The 20519-nt window shown below is 45.0% G+C and overlaps 1 protein-coding gene across 8 annotated transcripts in view; it reads right to left on the minus strand.

The window, feature by feature from the left end:
• Positions 1-20519, minus strand: part of ENPP3 (ectonucleotide pyrophosphatase/phosphodiesterase 3) — a 783610-nt gene that overhangs the window by 210256 nt on the left and 552835 nt on the right. For all 8 annotated transcript variants that reach the window (XM_085611575.1, XM_085611577.1, XM_085611569.1 and 5 more), the window contains exon 21: positions 11737-11891. In XM_085611575.1, the coding sequence (XP_085467701.1) occupies positions 11737-11891 (155 nt within the window). The remainder of the gene's footprint in view (positions 1-11736; positions 11892-20519) is intronic.

A 20519-nucleotide genomic window follows, 5' to 3' on the forward strand; every position in this document is an offset into this window, starting at 1 on the left:
TGTTGTTTTTATAACCCTGGGCACTTTACCACTGCTAACCAAAGCTAAAGTGCATATGCTCTGTACTCAAAACATGGTAACATTGGCTTATCCACAATTGTCATATTTAATTTACCTATACGTCCCTAGTGAAGTGCACCATATGTGCCCAGGCCTTGTAAATTAATTGCTACTATCGGGTCTGCAGCACGGATTGTGCCACCCACTCAGTAGCTCTTTGAAAATGGCTCAGGCCAGCCACTGCAGAGCATGTGTGTGTAGTTTTAAACTGCAATTTGGACCTGGCAAGTTAACCTACTTGCCAGTCCCAAACCTTCTTTTTTATTACATGTAAGGCACCCCTTAGGTAGGCCCTAAGTAGCCCTATGGGCAGGGTGCAGTGTATTTAAAAAGCGAGACATGTACTTTTAAGTTTTACATGTCCTGGTAGTGAAATACTCTTAAATTCATTTTTCACTACTTAAAGGCCTATCTCTCCTGTAGGTTAACGTTGGGATTGCCTTAAACATCTTTTAACTATAATTTCCAATTGGAAGCAGATAGAAATTTGGAGTTTTGTGTCTCTGGACTCACAATTTAAAATCACAACTTATGGTGAAGCCAAATTTTAAATTGTAAGTCTGAAAATGATCATTTTAGAAATTTGGCATTTTCTTACTTTTACCATTCAGTGCCTTTGCCTGTCTCTGAATTCACGTCTGGGTGGGGTGACTGCTGGGATTTGTGCATTCCCTCAAGTCTGCCACACACAAAGGGAGCTGAGGTGTGCCACGCATATGCTGATGGCCCATCACCAGGCTGATAGGTGTACCCGAGCTAGAGTGAGAGGGAGGAGATGACACTTGCACCTGAATAGGGCTGTGCCTGTCCACACACAAAGAGCTGAATACTCCCCTGTAGTGCATCTTGAGCCAGGGAAGGAGGGGCAGGTACCTTGTGAGGTTCAAAGGTCTCTTTGACGTTTGCCTGCTTATAAACTAAAATGGGTATAAGTACTTGGTCTCTGACAGCATGTACTCCGTTCACTTTTAGGTCCTAAGGAGACTCTGCCAAGAAGAGGAGCTGTGCTGCCAGGAGGGACTGCCACTTTACAACTTGCTCTGATGTGCTGGTCTGCTGCCTTTTGCAGTGAGAAAGACCAAATCTACTCTCAAAAACCTTTGAAATCCTAAGTACCTCCAAGGGCTTGCTGGCTTGCCCTCTGTTCATGAACGCTCAGGGCTATTAAAGGCTTCACCTGTTTAACGCTGCCGTGGGACTCTGCCACTCGTGAGTCCGGAAGCTGTACCTTTGACAAAGTTCAGCGCGTGCCCAATTGCCAGCGGGCCTTGCAAAAAACCAAGCACCCTGCTTCTGCCAAAGATGCAGCAGCTCTGAGAGAAGCCCTTTCAACGCGGACCGTCTAACTGCCTGGACAAAGATCAAGTGCTTTACTATGTTGGAATCGGAGCACCTTGCTTCTGCACAAAGCACCGTAGCGCCCTGGGCAGATATTCCAACACAGCTTGTGGCCTGTCACTTACACATTGCCTTGGCAGCACCAGGGCTCACAAATGAAGCCATGCTTCATCTCCTCACCCTACGGGTGTCGACGACTCGTTGCCTTGACAATCGAAGGACTCACCTGCAACGCCTAATCTAAGCCCTTCCCCCTATGGGGTTCACTGACAACACAGAGTCTCACTCCCCCGGGCCAAGAACGCTTCATCGCATCCACCCCTCCGAGTCTGACGATGACGGGGGATTGCTGACGGCCTACTTTCTCGCGAGTGTGTAGTTAAACTGACGCCTCATTCCCTCGGCATCACTGCCTCCCAAGGCAAGGCATTGTGTGTGCTGCGGGCATTTAATGGTGCTTGTAGGCAACCTTCTCTCCCTCACAGGTGGCTTTTAATTTGAAGTGACATCGGCTGAGTAACCCCATACCCCTTGAAACTCACTTGTGCTTGCTGAGACCTGTTCTACGCAGGAGCTCTGCAGAAACCGATCTATCGACCATTATTTGGATCTGTGATATTTATCGTGCAACAGGAAATTGTGCTAACCTTTTTGAAAGTGTGCATAGCTTGAAAAGTATTCATTGGATTTCTGTTGGTTAGTTCTTATTTTCCAAAGTACAAAGAGTAGTATTTTTCTAAACTGGTGTGGAGTCTTTTTGTGGTGATTCCACTGGTTTTCTGTGTTTTAAGTGTGCACAAATACTTAACACATTGCCTTCTATGTTAAGACTTACTGCCATGCACAAAGCTACCAGAGGGTGAGCACAGGCTAATTTGAGTGTGTGGTTTACTTACCCTCACTAGAATTGTGGTTTCTGCTTGGGCAAGCTGTATAGCTCTAGCAACCAGAAACCCAATTTCTAACAAATGTTCATTTATTTTGCCCAGCTGCAGGTGCATAATCAAATGGGATAATGTGTTGGTGGTTCAAAACTCTAGAGATAACCACGGAGACTCTCCATGTATTTTAATGTTATTTCTTAAGCACAAACTTAGATAAAAGGCACCGGAGTATTGTACATGGTCAAATTTAAGCATAAAGTCAATGAGTAATTGGAAAGCAACCTGGGTTGGGGATGGTTGATGTACTGTACTGAAGTATTCTTTAAAGAGGTGAGTCTTCATCTCTTTCCTAAATTGAAGTGCGTTGAGTGTGGTTGTGATGGATAACTGGATGATGTTACAGATTGTAGGTGCAAAGATGGAAAAAGGGCTGCTGTCTTGCGTTTTTCTTTTATACATTTCTTAGTATGCAGTCTGATGGTGTCCTGGCTGTGAGTGTGCCATCAACCAACAGACATAGTAAGCTGGTCTGCAAAATAAGCTGGGAAGCTGGTTGGGATACCTTTGAAATGATCAGCTGGTTTTAAAGACGGTGCAGGCTGGCAAGGGACACCAATTGAGTTGCATCAGTATGGGGCAATCGTATTTCATCAGGCCCTGGATAAGGGCATCACCATCATCCAGATGCTAGAGTAGGAGGGCTGAAACAGCAGTTCTGAAGTCACTCTCTGGAGGAAACGGTTTGACTTTCTTTAGAAGAAGGAGCTGGCACCAGGACATCTTTGGTTTTTGGTGGACTGTTCCTTGAGGGCGAGTTTGGTGTCCACGGTGAAATCAAGTGACTCAGTTATCAGTGAAAGTTGGGGTTCGAAGTGGTCATGGTTCATGTAATTGAGCCTGTTAGTACTGTCTTTTGCTGCTGTTGGCAAATAATAGAAATGTTGTCTTAGTTGGCCAAATCTCATTGCACTCACCACAAGGCAAGAAGATAGTGCCCTGCTTCAAAAGGAAGCTTCATCAGGTTGGAGGGGTGATAAAGCTTGGGGTAATGTCTGCAGGTCTTCTTATAACAAGTAAATTACAAAAGAAAAATGCACATGGGCTCTGGAAAACTGAGAACATTTTCAGAATTGTGTTATGGTGAAGCAATAGCGTAGCTTCGGATCCTTAATTTATTCTGACGTTCATGAATGGGATTCCTCAATAAACTCTAGATTTCAGAAAGCATATGAGAAGAGCTTAGTTGTTCACGCATTTTTTGATCTTGGCATGCTGGGGCTAGGAAAGTAAAGTAAAACGATAGGGTGTTTTGTTTTTCCTAAAATTGTCATAAAATATGTTACCCAGAGAAGGAAAAGCTATGTCTGGTCTTCCTCGCCCTCAGAAAAGTATCTGACGACATCAATGGTTGTTCATGAAGTAATATTTGATTGACATGGGGATCCCTAGTGGCTTGGTGAATGGGAATCTCTCGTATTTTAACAACTGTTCCACCATTCACCTGACTCTAACCGTCATCCGCTGTTACTCGATGAGTTAGGCAAGGCCCCTACCCTTTTTATTGTGTTATTTGCTAATTAGGATAAACACTTAAGGAGCATGAAGTCTGATTGCTCAATTATTAACAATATGTCTCTATCATGTGCATTGTGCACCAATAATTGGACTCAAGAGGCGGGAACAAGAGCAGACTTCGTACAATACCGAGGGCAAAAGCCTGACTGAGGTCTGTGCAAAAGATTATTTTCCTCAATAAGCCCTGAGAGCTGCTGATTTATATACTTTCTGCCACTTTCGACAGAAAAGGAAGCTGCAAAATTGTCCTATAATTCTCTGGTTTAGAGGGATCTAGAGAAGGCTTTTTAAGTGATGGGATCACCAAAGCATGCTTCCAGCTAAGTGGCACCTGAGCCACTGCTAGAGAATTATTAAGAAGATCTCTAAATACAGGGAGAAGCTCTTACACTCCATGCTCGAGTATACTGGGGGAAGCTGGATCGAGAGGAGAACCAGGCTTGACAAATGACATGCAAGGCTGTAGCTCAGAGAGCTCGATAGGTTTAAACTGAAGAAATCTATCAAAGTCTGCAGAACGCTCGAACCAGACATCAAGGCAGGGGGCATTTCTAGCGGCCTACGGGAAAGAAGAATATATGGCTACTACTTTGCCAGATAAATATTCAGCCAGAGTGCTGCAGCTGCCCTCTGAAGGGGGAATAGCAGCGGAAACATGATCTATCAAGGATAAAGTCTTGACAATAGAAAAAATCTCTCTGGAAGAGTTTTGAGCCAGCTCAATATTGCTAACATAAATTCCCTGTGCACATGTCTAATGTGAGTATGATAAAAATGTTAAGGTTGGACAGTAGACGTCCTTACTAGACGTCCTTACTAACTCAAAGTCTCTGAGCCAAATGCTCTCACAGCGCTTACAATTCTTTTTAAGCATGGTTCCTCGTTGAACCAGTCCGCTGAGGGCTTGGTTCTACATGCTACTCTCTCAACTATAGGTGCAATATAATCCAGAGCTCCGGAAATTCAGTCATCATCTTGCTTATTAGCCGTAGTGACACAAAGGTCAAGTTGAGGACCATTTGTGGCCAAGGTATCAGTAAAATTACTGGAAGTAACCTTGGCCCATTTCCTAGATCTAAACTTCTGACCAGAGATAGGGTTAGAGTAAGCTTTGTGCAGGGATACCTGAAAGGGAATGGCTAGGTGGTCAGACCATAAAAGAGGCAGAAGAGAGTCAACCACAAGGTCGCTCAAATTTGAAAAAACTGGGTAAAAGCCTAGGCTCACCCTTGAGGGTTGAGGTCCCCTGTCACACTAGAATTGGAATAATACAATACCAAAGAAGGGAGAACTTCTGCCATGGAATTATGCAGTGTCAAGGAATACTTCAAATACTGCCTGCATGTGGAAATACGAAATGCCCACAATCCCCTGTGTGCGCTCAGGTCGAGCCGACCCGCGTGGCAAAGACAAAAATGCACTGCCCATTGAGGATGCTGTCTGGAAACTGAAATCACTGATGTGCGACAGGAGGCAGCAGTGCAAGTAGGCACAGCTGAGCCCTCAGATCCTGCACCTGACTGTGGCACAGGGGCAGTAAGTGCAAAAATCCTACACCTTCACCCTGACGGACAAAGTACCAACACTTTATATCTGGTGTTAGAAATGGGGGTCTCTAGTTGGCAGAGGTAGGTACCTTTGATCAAGTAGGGGCCGTTGTTTCTAGTCAGGGTAAGGGGTCTACACTCCTAAAATAACCCCTGCTCACCCCCTTGGTAGATTGGCACGAGCAGGCAGGCGTATCTCAGAGGCAGTGTGTAAAGCATTTGTGAACACATACAGTAGCACAGTGAAAACACTACAAATGGACACCACACCAGTTTAGAAAAATAAGTAATCTTTATCTAGACCTAACACAAGACCAAACGACAAAAATCCACAATACAGTATTCAAAAATATGACTTTCAAATGGTAGAAATAGCTTAGTTTAATGTAGATGGTAAATGCAACACTTTACTCTCAAAGTACCTTTGATGCTTCTCGCAAAACAAACAAAAGGGTCGCAGGGAAGGTGATGAGTCGGTTCCTTGATTCAGGGGAGGTGATGCGTCCGTTCCTTACTGCAGCGCAGGTGAGGTGATGCGTCGGTTCCTTACCAGAGAGGAGGTGATGCGTTGGTTTCTTACTGCATTCCGGTTACGATGTGACAAGATGGCGCCTCGATGCGATGATCCTGTGCGATGCGACAAAATGGCGTCTTTGATGCGATGCGACAACATGGATGCGATGCGTGCATGCCCTACGGCAGTGCGGTGAACTCGGTAGACTCTAGAGCCGTGACACGCTTCTCTGGTGATGCAACATGCTTCATCAGTGATGCGACGGCGAACAGCTGTGGCGGCGACACGCTTCTTTGGCGATGCAACGGCAACTGCTGCTGCGGCGATACACGTCTTCCTCATTGCGTCGCGCTTCCAGCTCCCATCGACACGCAGTTTCCAGAGGGCCCAAAACAACAGCAGGCTCCTCACTGCAGGTAGAATTCCCAGCAAGGACATTCAGGAGGAGCTGGTGGTGAAGTCTTTGTGTCCCTGAGACTTCAGAACAGGAGGCAAGCTCAACTTCAAGACCTTAGAGATTTTACTCAAGATAGTAAAAGTACACGCAAATTTCCTTTTCTCCTTTCCTTGGCAATGAGTAACCACTGCAGGCCAACCCCAACCAGCAAACAGCACAGGGGCAGTCTCCTCCTTCAGCTTCCCTGGTTTCTCTCCTTGGCAAAGGTTTGTCTTGATTCCCAGAAGTGATCTAAAGTTGTGGGGTCTGGGCCCCAATATCTATACTGGAAAATCCTTTGTTCTCTTAAGGCAGAGAGTGTCTGTGCCCAGCCAAAACCAGTTCTGTTCTCCCTGGTGCAGCTTCCGGGCAGGAGGGGGAGACAGCATTGTTGAAAGCAGACCTTGCCCAGGTAGCTGAAAGGAAATCTCCTCCCTCTACTCTCTATTCTATGAAGGCTCAGGCAAGTTAAAGGAAATCTCCTCCCCCTACTCTCTATTCAATGCAGGTCCTATTCAGCCCAGTCCTGACCCATCAGACTGCTGGAGCCAAAGCACTCTCCCGCCCCCTGTCGCTCACAAATCAGACATGGAATACACAAACCTAGCAGAGGCAGGCTGGATGGTTAGGCAAGAAAATACCTACTTTCTAAAAGTGGTATTTTCAAACACAGAATGAAAAAGCACCCACACTAAAAGATGTATTTTAACATTCGGAGTTCAGGCATACTAAACATTATTTTCCTATCTAGTTCCTAGGGTCAGTTAGGATTATAAGATGTTATAATCAAACTGCCCATTCTGGCCTATGGGAACAGATAGCCTTGCAATAGTGAAAAACGAAATTGGCTGTAGTTCACTATCAGGACAAGCCACACACATCAGGGCATATCCTACCTTTCACATACAATGCACCCTGCCCTTGGGTCTACCTTAGGGGTGATTAACATGTAGAAAAGGGAAGGTTTAGGGACTGGCAAGTGGGTGCACTTGCCTAGTCGACATGGCAGTCCCAGACTGCACACAGGCTCTGCAATGGCAGGCCTGAGCCATATTTTAAAAGCTACTTCTGTGGGTGGCACACTCAATGATGTAGGCCCACCAGCAGCATTTGATTTACAGGCCCTGGGCACACATGGTGCACTGTATCAAGGTCTGACAAGTAAATCAAATAAGCCAATAAGCCAAACATGGAGTCACTAATCCAATACAACAATTTACAATAGGGAGAACTTGCACTTTGGCACTTTGGCACTGAATAGCAGTGGCAAAGTGCCCAAAGCATCTAGACCAGCAAAAACATAGCAAAAACACAGGAGGCAACAGTGAAAATATGGAAGGGAGACCCACGCCAATGGTGCCAGGTCCAACATCTGGCCTTGAGTGTTTTTTTAGTCTTTGTAAACATGACTATGTGTAAATGTTGTTTAAAAAATGAGGATTTTTACATGATAAACAGAAATTGATTGCTTTGAAAAATGACCACCGTATCAAGTTGGCACCAGACTTTGTTTGACTACCAAATATTATAATTGTTGGTGACCAGCCCAGCCCAAACTGCAAGGCGACATCCTCCCAAAATGGGAACTCAAGGATCCCCAGACCTGGTTCAGCCTACTTAGGCCACTCAAGAGGTATAACTTCAGTACTGTGGCAACGTGAGCATGTGCTCCATGTCTGCGCACCTACTGCTACTTACAACTAGATGATGGAAGGAATATATAAATTCATGTCAGTCAGCAGGAATTGCTAGGGCTGCCCACTATGCCACTTCAGACAGAGACTAGCCATTAGAAAAATCAGCCTTGGTCCTGCTTCAAAAAGATGGACTGGAATGTAGCCCCTGTAATAACCCTGGCTGTGATTAATTCAAGCATCTCAGCCATCATTTTCTTTGTTTCCTCATTGTGAGCTGGGCTCGAATTCCATCTCGGGTGAAAAGGTGGATTGAACCTGAAGTAGGAAATGCAATTCAGGGACAATATGCTCACTGCAGTTTTTTGCCTTCATTCTGCTCACCAAGTAAAACCTTGTACAACCTGTGTATGCCAATAGGACAAATTTTAAGTCTGCAAACTTCAGAACAGGTAAAGACACACATTTAGGCCTTCAGTATGATGTCGGGTGGACCGCCACTGGCAGACCGTCGGTGGCGGTCCGCCCGACAGACAGGGCATTGGTCCAACTGCCGTAGTACGATGCAGGCGGTCAGAGCGATAATGTTGGGAGTTAAGACCGCCGCCTCTGACAGGATCCAAGATCGCGTCGGGCGGGCGGCGGTCGGACTCCTATTCCTACAATGGAGTTGGTGGCTGTGCAGGCACCGACGTAGGGATTAGGATGTCCCTTTCCGACTGCCTTTTCATGGTGGTCCTACCACATGAAAAGGCAGACAGAAATGCACTTTGGGGCCCCAAGCAGGGCCCCTGTCCCCTGTGGGCCACCGCTAATTGGCCTGGGGGGCACATGTGGTGTCCCCCTGCACATCCATGCACTGTATGCTAGAAGTCACATGGTGCCTGGCACACAGATGTTTACAAAGTGCCTTTTTCTACTGTGCCTTGTTCTGCAGCCCTGGGCCACAGCACAAGCCACAGTAGAAAAAAGCATTTTACAATTGCTTGCACGATGGTGATATCCTAAAGGGCTGTGTGGGACCAACGGCTCATTGTCGGATGGTTTCTGCCCGAAACTATGGCGTTTGGCGGTCTCACAGTCCGCAATCGTAATAAGGCCTTTAGGGGCATATTACCACCCCCTATCGCCACCTCAACGTCACTTTTTGTGATGTTGTGGTGGCGATAGGGTCAGTGCCCTATTACCAAGGCAGCGTTAAACCACCATACGTGGCTAAAAGCCACGTTGTGGCATAATGCTGCCTTGGTAATAGGGCACCTTTCATGCTAAAATTAGCGTGAAAGGGGCGTGCAGTGTGTGTTGGAGTGGGCGTTCCACCCACTCACTTCAACGCTGCCACCTATTATCAAGAGAGGCGATAATAGGTGGCAGCGCCAAACATAAGACCAGGAAAATCCTGGTCTTAAGGTGGCGAAACGAGGAGAAATGCTTAATTTCTCCTTGTTTTTGCTTTTTCCGTGTGTGCTGCCCTGTGCAGCACATATGGAAAAAGCAAAATGCCTAGGTTTGTTTATGTACAGGAAGGTGTCCATTCCTGTACATAAACAAACCTGTTTTTAAAAATGCCATTTTGTAACTTACATGTGTGCTGCATGAAGCAGCATAAATGTAAGTTACAAAATGGCATTTTAGGTATGTTTATGTACAGGAAGGGACACTTTCCTGTACATAAACAAACCTCCCTGCTTGCGGACACCCTTGCACTCTGGTGCAAGGGTGCCTGCATTGGCGTTAAGTCGTGAGACTTAGCACCATCGCAGGGGAAAACGGCAGGCTGCACCATATCTTTGGTAATATGGTGCAGCCTGGCGCTTCCGAAGTGACGATGAGAGGCGTTAAGCCAAGGAGGCTAACGCCTCTCACCACCACTTCCTAGATAATATGCCCCAAAGTGTTTTGGCCCACATTCCAAGGTCTAAAACTATTATTGAATTTCAAATTGCACACCCCGTAAATCCCAAATCCTGTGGTTTTGCCCAGGGTGCAGATTACACCTTGAATAGTTCCTAACTCAAAATTATTGCTTAAATGTCTGTAGTCCTTATTTCTCAAAATAGCACATACCTAACATCCACTTTACCTATCAAAAGGGCTATATATGTATGTTTTGGTAAAGTGAATGAGGAAGGACACCACTTTTTCTGTCTTTAGGAACTGAACATCACTGTGTATTCATAAAAAATGATAGCTAGGTAAATCTAAAAAATTGTTCCCTATAAACGGATGGTCAATACTCCTGGTACCTCACATTTGGGTGGGCCCTACAAATAATGGATCTTGACAAATACAAATATCCTCTGAGGATGTTCTGTGAAAAATTACTAGTGAGAAAAACTCACAACCATAGAAGAAAACTAGAGTTTCATTCACCATACTTGTGATTTGGAGTGTCACTTTTTGGATACAGAACCTCCCTCAATTAAAATATTGGTAGTCATTTTTAAAACCATTGACTTCTAAATCACCTGCTCTCCCTCCCTTCTCCACACCCTGCTCTCCCAGCGATCCATAGGTCATCCTTAAATGCCCCAGTCTATGGGGCACACATGCATGTATAGATCCTCACAAATATACATTAACATATAGATATGCAAGTACAGATACATGCCCAACAAACTTTGACACAGTAATGCATTCTAATTAAAGAGATGCAGACCCATCCTATAAAGACATCTTTCCTTAGATAAAAAAAGTCAGTTGGACGATTTTGAAAAGCAATGATATTCATTTCAGTTCACTGCATACAGTGAACTGCTATTCCATAAAAGTAAACTATTCAATTGTGTTATTTAATTTTCACCAAAATACCTCTCATATGATATTGCTTCTAATATATTTAACAGCTTTCATTCACCATTGGTTGCTCATTGTATATGGGAAAACAATGCAATACGATGTGTTAACAGTGCACTCCTCACATCACTATTAATGTACTTCACATTCCTTTCCACTGCTCACCAGAGTAAATAGGCAAGCAAAGTAAGACAATGTGTTAGAATTGACTAAAAAGCTTCCACTTAACTATCTATTAATTAACAGAAAACATTAGCGGTAACACCACATATACCCCCATCAAAGCACAGACATTCCATGATTTTGGTGTAGATGTTGTAGAAACATCTCTTCCAATTAGGAAGTGTCACACAAACATCCAACAGAAATTATTGGATGGGAACTTTGTAAACTCCTAATAAACAATTAAGATTAAGATGATTAAGACACATTTACTGTAAACAGTGACAAAGGCACAAACTCACTATTGCCTCAGAGCCCGCCTTAGTGGGCTATACTGGCCATTATAAGCCCGCTCCCTTGTTAAAGGTCTGAGCCTTTGGCTCAGTACTTTAACGAGGGAGCGGGCCTTTAATGGCCGGTAGAGCCCGCTGCGGCGGGCTCAAAGGCTATTAGAATATTCTGCCACTAGAGGGCAGAATTATCAAATTTGTAAAAACAAAGGCCTCACGGAGTCTGAGGGCATTGACATCCCCTCAAGCTCTGTGAGGCCTTTGTTAAGCATTGAAATGTTGATGCTCTGGGCGTCTACCAGCCATTAGAAGCCGGTAGCACTCCACTCTTGTCGATGGAGCTCCCAACATTCCAATGTTGTAATACAGTTTGCACATCTTCACAAGACAATCCAGACTTGGGTCTGATATGAAATCCTCAGAACTAAGGTTAGCAGTCTCACACTAAACTAATATTTCTAATATAAAGTAGTATAAAATATAATGATGAAGATACATACAGAATTTCCAATCGTGTATGCGGTCCAGAGTGGCATTAGGATGTCCTGGCTGTAGCCGCTTACATAGTCGTGCTGGTGTAAGAGGCAGTGTGTGCTGTTCTGCTGTAGGACTCTGGGTCTCCCATATGGTAGGTTTGCTTTCTCTGTCTGGGAAACTGGAAGATGAACATAACAGGTGCGATCATGTGTACGGTAGGATGGTAATGCAAATGAGCAAAATTTGGTCAGGTATTCAATGCTTGCATGTGAGAAAGACATCAAAATGACTAGATAATTGAAAACAAAATGAAAAACAAAAACATCTTAATAAGCCCCAGGTTTTGCACTACTTACTCTCTCCAATTGCCAAAATTTACCAGCCAATAGAAGAACAAAAATTACTCTCATCCCTAGTAGTATGACTTTTAGGTACCAAGGGTAGCTCTTGCACAAGCACTCTCTTCAATCTGTGCACTCTGTATCAAAAATATTTCATGAGTCAGCGAGTGACAGCAAAACCAAAGCTCAAGCGATGAAGGCAACTAGTTTCTGGAGCTAGTGGACAGCCTCTGTGCTCAGAGTAAAGTATTTTTCCCTTCTGTTACCTATTTCCCAACTAATGAGAATTGAATGCTAAGGTGGCTGTGCTGGAAGATGTCAAGATAAAAGGTTAAAGTTAAGTTTTATGTGACCACACTGAGGGAATAGATTTGTCATAATGTGGATCAAACCAGGAAATGATGTCTGGAAAGTAGTGCAAAAACAACAGTTGATGGACAGAATGCAGAACAATGTCATACATTCACCCCAGTACAGAGATCTGGGCCTAAATCCATCGTTTTTTTACTCACCATGCCAATCCAGTTTGAACCTAGCCATATGCAAATCAGTCTTGACCCTGTGCCTCATGGGAACAGTCCTGCCCGAACTGCCAAGCCGGGTCCTCCCTGGACTGGAAACAAGCATCCTAGGACCGGTTTCGGGGTTTCACCCCTCTTCAGCCAGGATAGCTTGATTCTAGTGGCATGGAGAGCACGGGACTCACGTCTGAGCATACCCGTCCCACTCGGGGTGACAAATGCAAAAACAACAGTTGATGGACAGAATGCAGAACAATGTCATACATTCACCCCAGTACAGAGATCAGGGCCTAAATCCATCGTTTTTTTGCTCACCATGCCAATCCAGTTTGAACCTAGCCATATGCTAATCAGTCTTGACCCTTTGCCTCATGGGAACAGTCCTGCCCGAACTGCAAAGCCAGGTTTTCCCTGGACTGGAAACAAGCATCCTAGGACCGATTTCGGGGTTTCACCCCTCTTCAGCCAGGATAGCTTGATTCCAGTGGCATGGAGAGCACGGGACTCACGTCTGAGCATACCCGTCCCACTCGGGGTGACAAAATGAAGGACAAGATGCTGAAAAGTAGCAATGTTGTTTTAGTTCTGGAACAATGATCATAAAAAGAAATCATGAAATGCAATTGGGATATTGTAACAGTTGTGACAAGCATTGGTAAAGCCAATAGATTGCACGTTTCTATGGATACAGCAGATGAATGCATAGTTGATTGGGTGCGTGTATAAAGTAGTGACTGATTGCAAGGTTGGATGTCTGGATGGATGAGTGAATGAGAGAATGGTTAGCTGACTAGATTGATCGGTGAGTGCATGAGCCAATGAAGTGTGTAAGTTGAGTTTTGGAGAAGTAGTGCAGGGAAAGAACAGTGTAAGGCTCAGGAAGATGTTGAGGGACTGTATGAACTGAAGAGTGAGTGAGTGCATGGATGGTTGCTGTACTGCACTCTCACCTGCTAGCAATATCAGGAGAAAAGAAAAAGAGTGGAACTTCTCTGAAGCCCACACGTTGGTTCAAAAAGCCAGTATCTTTTTTACTACACATAGGTACAAAAAAGAGGTTTAGATTACAAAGCACATGACATCAATGTGAGTGAGGAGCATATTAAAGAGTGGTGATTGCGGAATAATGACATCACTATATAATACTTCCATAAAAATATACTTGTGACCTTGGCCGCTGCATAATAAGGGACTCGGCAACTTCAGTCACGGTTGCTCCCTCGAAGCAGTAGTGGAGTGGGGAGGAGGGAAAAGGTGGTTAAAAAATAATTTTTAAATTCCACTTACCAGCCGCTGGCTGTCCGGCCGGCCGCCACCTCTCTTCCATCCTCTCCATCCTCTTCCTGGCTTCTGATCAAAGAGGAAGCAGCAAGGCTCCCCTACGCCAATCACAATGCTGCAATGCAGCATTGGGATTCGTCTGAGTGCCATGGTTCAGTGCTCAAATGGGGAATGGGAGCCTGGGCATGTTCTCCACCCAGGCTCTAATGCAGTCTGGGTGGAGAACATGCAAAATGCGCGTGAATGTTTGGCCAGCCCAGAGGACCAGCCAAACATTCATGTTCACTTAGGAGGGTGCCACCACTCCTCTCCGGTGCACTGCCCAGCCGCGCCCCACAAAACTGCCTCAGCACGGAAAAATAAAATGATAATAACATTGCCTTATAATCATTTTCTTTTTCTTTTTTGTCATGCTGAAAGGCAGTGGGGCGACGCTCCTTTGCCTTAGCGAAGGAGCCACCCCGGACAACATCCTACTTGAGGAGAAATGTGTTCAGCCATTGTCTGAATGGTATACCTTAGAGAAAGTAATTTTGCTCAAAGATTTATTTATGAAAAATGTACATTACTACATAGACAGATGAATCGATTATTCTTCTCAAAAAGGAAGCTTGTTCACAAAACTGCTGGTGCTCTCTGTTCACTGTCACAGAAGAAACCTATGTCTCATCAACAACAAAGAAACAATGAACTACAAATAAAGTGTAAAATGCATTTTAAGAATAAGCAAAAAATATCTAGATTTAAAACATTACAACAGCCAAAGGAAACAAATAGGTTGTGTGCCTTCTGGCCATGTGGGTTTAGTTTTTCTTAACATATAGCCAGTGTGTCTAGCCAGAAGCAGGAGGGAAAAGCTCTGTCACCATTGAAGAGGAATCAATTGTTTTCAGCGATGGGGGAAGGAAGTGAGACCTGGTTCGAAAGTACAAGTCTGTAATCCCTGCTTTTTCATCAGAAGGTTCAAGCAGAGGCCGGACCCTCTCACTCCTAAAGAAGCCTACACTTGTCGCTGGTGACCTCGCCAACTACTGGCTGATTACTCACCTATCATTCAGTGACAAGACCATGGAAAAAGCAGTCTATGTTCAACTCGAAGATCAAATGAATGGTGACCATGTCCTGCATGACTAATAGGCCTGAATTAAATATTATTTTTGCAGGTGTAATCATCATAATTTTGGGATTTTTGCTTTACTCTGGTGACACTAATTACAGAAAATTATGTTATTAGACCCAATCGCATAATTTGGAGTCATTTTGGGCAAAAATGCCTACCAAAGGTCACAGGAACATAGTGCGAGTGGCTTCTGCTGTTCCTGTTGTGTTGCATTTAGCACTATTTTTGTAGCGCAAAATGCATCCTTGGGTTAATTTAGGACGCAAAGGTGAATTTTGTGCAAAGAAAATATTTCTAAATACAAGGTTACACTCCTCACCTCGTAATCTCAAGTCATTTTGCTGTAATTTTACATCATTTAGCGACAGCAAATTACACAGGTTACTCCCACCTCTAATAACTACCGGTCAGGTTTCAGATTATGGTGCCGCATGCAGACCACTACCTTACACTTGATAGACGGTCACCCTTGAACCAAAGGATGAAGATGACCCCAGTCACCTGATATTTCTCGACCTCTCAACTACCTGCAACACAGTTGACTATCACACCCTCATATGCAACTGGGAGTCTGAGTGGGATTCACCAACGATGTCTTCCACTTCTGATCCTCCTACCTTTCAAACCAACACCAGAATGTTCACACGGTCACCTTTAGGTCTGGAAATATAGCTGTCATGGGGAGGCTCTCCAGGGGCTCCATACTGTCTGCTGTCATCTACAACCTCTACATGGAGCCACTTCAATCTTCAAGATTCACCAATACGCTGGTGATACACAATTCTGCATGAAAGAGTTTTCCCTTTTAGATATCAAAGACCTCAAATACTGACTGCACAGTGTCCAGATCTGGTTGTCCAGTGCGTACCTGAAGTTCAACCCAAGCAAGACAGAATTCCTGTTATTTGACATAAACTACTACCAATAAGCAGTAAAAACCTTGAACCTTGACGATTTCAAACCTAAACTTTCACTGAATGCCAAGTTACTTAGATTCATCCTTGGAACGTCACTCTCAAGGAGCACAATACAATAAACAAAGAAGGCGTGGCACCAGCTCTCTTTTCTAAAGAAAGTGAACCTGTTTCTTCCAGAAAGCGACTTTACGACTGCTGTTCAAGCTCATCTCCTCTCACATCTGAAATAAGTAAGATTCAATCAATCTAAAGGTACTTGAGTTTCATAACAGTCGGGCCCAATCAAAGTAAAAAACATCTGGATGTTCATAACACCTTGCTTTATGGCCTCCAAGACACCTTTTAAGGGGTGTCTTGGAGGCCATGAAGCAAGGTGTTGTGACCACCCAGATGTCTTACACACCTCAGCATGTCTCTTCCAGGGCTTGAAGAAATATGATTACATTATCCCCCTCCTGATGAAACTCCATTGGCTCCCCTTCCCGGTCCACACCATTTTCAAACCCAGCTGCACCAATTACAAAGCCATCACGACCAGCACCCTCACTTCTCTTGCACAAAAGTTCAATATTTCTGGCGTTTTTCGGCACACCTGCCGCAGGGACACAATCAGACTGCAGACCAAGAAGTGTAAAAAAGAAAAAACAGGATATAGAACAACATTCCATGTCCATCAGGACCGCTCCAATATAGGAAGGAGTTGAAAAAACATCTCTACAAAGAAGAACACTACCGCACAATGCATTAATAATCCACAAATTAGCTACTGTCCGTCACCCTGGATTTTTTGCCTATTTTGCTGGTATTAAGATTATGTACACTGTGACACTGCTGTTCATTGTCACAGTGTGAAAGCTCTGGACCTAAACAGGCATTAATAAAATTGGTTTCACCTAATTTATTTTTTTAACATTCCTCTAATGCCATCATAACTGGTGCAGAAAATGAACCAATGGCATGAGAACTGAATGTCATATGTGGACTTAAGTGTGCATTTACACCTCATACATGACAAAAACGTGTGTCTGTCAGGAGTACCGTTGTATTGTGGCTGGCCTGCATTCGAAAGGCACTGCACCAAAACATGGCAAGGAAAAGTGCCTTTGACCTATAAGAAAAACAATTTTTATATAGCAATAAATCATCCCTAAAGTGTACCTTGTAAACCCACAAGGCAGGGTGACCATTATATAAAAATGTTACATAGTAAGAGCTGCGGAAAATTCCTGGGCCTGGAAGGACTACACTGGAAGGATTTCCTGCCAGGAGGAACAAAACTTCTGACTCCTGCTAGAACAGTGTTCTCCAAAGTCAGTCCTGGATGGCCGGATATATGCCAGATTTTGAGCATATCCCCATTTAGTTAAACATAGTTATCTAAAAATCTGGCATGGAATCGGCCCTCCAGGACCTACTTTGGAGGACTCTGTGCGCATATCCCCATTTAGTTAAACATAGTTATCTAAAAATCTGGCATGGAATCGGCCCTCCAGGACCTACTTTGGAGGACTCTGTGCTAGACGAAAGGGATTCACCAACTGACTCAAAGGATCTTGATTTCTGCTGACACCTAGGGACTGGAAGTGCTCTCTGAAGGGCATGTGGTTGCCCTCCTGTTTGTCTGCATCATCAACACAAAAAGCAGATGAACTACTGACTACAAAATGGCCCAGCTGAGCACAGAGGCCTGTTCTCTGTAGGAAACCTGGCTAGAGAGATAGGTGGTGCCTAGAGGTTTGTTGGGCTGAAGGACAACTTTTTGTCACAAAATAACAACAGATTCAGCAGTAGCTCCATGGTGATGTATCCAACATTGAGGGAACGTAGCAAGCCACAGCCTTGGAATTTGCCCCGGTGGAAGATTCTATCATCTATTTCTGAGACTAAGTTTGAAGGTAAAAATATTTGACTGCAATGATCCCCCATCGTGTATCAGACCACTATCCATCAAAGTCAGCCTGAAATTTTACCTAGGTTCCGTTCCACTGCATACTGTGGTTTTTCAATTGTTCTTTTCTTTTTCTGGGCAGATTTTTCCATAACTCTTTAAAAATTCATACCTCCAGTTCCTCTTTTAATTATCTTGGTGTCTTTTTGTCATTATATGTTTCTCTATTTTTCAAATTGATTTAGGAACTTCATTGTGTTTTGCTTTTTACTTTAAAACTGTTGATAGTGCTTAAACGTAGCATACCTTTCCCTGGGGATTGCTTGCTGATTGTGCCATAGCTACCAGAGTGTGAGCAGAGATTCTTTCAGAAAGGTGCTTTGACCTACCCAGGCTGCATTTATTAAGTAAGGAGGGTTCACCCCCTCTCAAATTAATAATCCAATTTCAGATAAATTGTTATTAGCAAGAGGTATAGGAGGTGACAGCATGAACAATTCTATATCTGTTTTGGGAGTCTAGCATGAGTAACATGACTCACTGTTTTTTAGGGATGGAACAGAAGAATAGATGGTAGGACCTCAAACACATCTTCAATCTAGATGGGACTCAAAAAGCAAGGCCATTCTTAAGCTAGCAAGAGTGACCAGTATCTCTAAGATTCCTTGGCTGGTGGAACACAATATGCCCTTTCTTTAGAAAAATCTTGGTTAGATTTTCAACCAATGAAACTCTAACCCAATAATAAACATTTATATTGTGTATCCAGGCCACAGTTGAATTGATCCTGATCAGCTCTCAGGTGAATTGTCTAACTCTCATTCAAGTCACTTTCATTTTTCTATTGCAATCAGCCGGCTAGCCCTTTCAAACAAGGTTCTAAACCAAGCTCTGTTAGGCGCTTTAAGACTCAGCGGTATATTCACAAGAACGTGTGCTAAACATCACCAAAAAATGTTAACGCAACCTTACACATCGCAGCCCATCGCGGGAAAATAACCCCGTGTCAATGTGGAATTCACGACAAGGTGGCCCCATGCGATAGTTTGCCGAAACCGCGGGTAATTCCCGCGATACAACCACCTTGGCGGAGATAAAAACACAAAGCCCAACGCTAAAAAACCTGCGATGGGCCAAAGCACGATGAATACATCAGCGATAAGCAGCGCCAGGCCTGCAACACACACCTGGCAGGTGGGAAAAATCACCATAAAAGTAGAAAAAACACCCAAACACAAACTGACCAACACCCAAGCACCATGGAGGCAGACGGAGCAGGCGCAGAGGACGAGCGCAACCCCACAAGCACCTCGGACGACCAGCCTAGGACCTCGGGGACAGGGAAGGGCAAGGACAAGAAGAAGAGGAAGATGAAGTTCAGTCCGCAAGTGAACAGGATCATAGTCATGGAGGTGATGGAACACCATCAACAACTGTTCGTCACTTCCAACGTGTCATTGGGCACCAAAACTGGAATATGGCGGGACATCGTGGACAAGGTGAATGCTGTCGGGGAGCACAAGAGGACAATGGACGAGGTCGTGAGGCGATGAAATGACATCAAGCGAAAGACCAAGGAGAAACTCGCAGCCAACCGGAAGGCAGCAATGCAGACTGGAGGTGGGGGCCCAGCGCCACAGGTCATGCTGGATGACATGGAGGAGCTGGTGTCAACAGTCATCGGTGTGGAGACTGTGAGTCGAGGGACCGGACACTGCTCGACAGGACACAACACAACTGCAACAGGGTGAATGACCACCAGGTACTGGGGGGACGGGTGGAGATGGCCACGATGGCACACATGCACAATCAAGCAGAGCATAGTGTACACCCTCAATGACTCTGGGTCATCGCCCAGATCTATAGACTGTCACAATGTACAATCCAATGCTGTCTGAATGTCAACATGTACCATGCGGCTACATACATGTGGACACATTGCAATACACCATCTCCCCTTCACATTGCAGGGCCACCGTCAACACCGCCTGCAGAGCAGTCCCAGCCACTCTTCACTGATGACAAGGACAACCCCAGCATCGACTCCCAGGAACAACACACTGCCTTCCAACGCCGTGTGCTGGATGGCCAGAGGGAGACGGCTGAGCAGGTGCGGGTGGGGTTCGACCTCATGGCTACCAAACTGGATGCCATCCATGGGTGTCTAGGCCCTCTCCATGGTCTCCAACAAGCCCTGACTGACATCGCTGGAGTCATGACGCGGAGAGAAGAACATCTGTCCGCTCAGAGGGGCTCCAGAGAAACCAGCCATGAGCTGGCACACATGCGGAGGCTCATGGAGGACATGGTGCGGATGGATGCGGAATGGATGGCAGCCACCGCTGCACACCAGCGAAATGTAGCTGGGATCTACCATGCCCTGCAGATCCACATCATGGCATTGCTGCCACAAGGCTTGGTGATGATGAATGCTTCTGCCCTCACACCATCCACATCTCCGCCCCCTGGTGTGCCATTGCCTCACAGTGCAGCAGACGTATCCACTCCGGCACCTGATGTGTCAGTGGCACACAGTGCCTCAGCCGGTACTGCGACGCCCACAGGTGGGGCAGAGCACACATCCGGGGACGAGAACGTGGATGAGTTTGTCATCAGGAGGCACTAGCATTCATTTCCACCACCTGGCCTGTTTCGGCTTGGTGCCACACATGTTCCCATGACCTTCCACTGACCCCTGATACACTCCGATGCACTCACCTTGGACAGCGACATGGACT

The sequence above is a fragment of the Triturus cristatus genome, chromosome 6 (genome assembly GCF_964204655.1).
Source record: "Triturus cristatus chromosome 6, aTriCri1.1, whole genome shotgun sequence".
Lineage (NCBI taxonomy): Eukaryota > Metazoa > Chordata > Amphibia > Caudata > Salamandridae > Triturus > Triturus cristatus.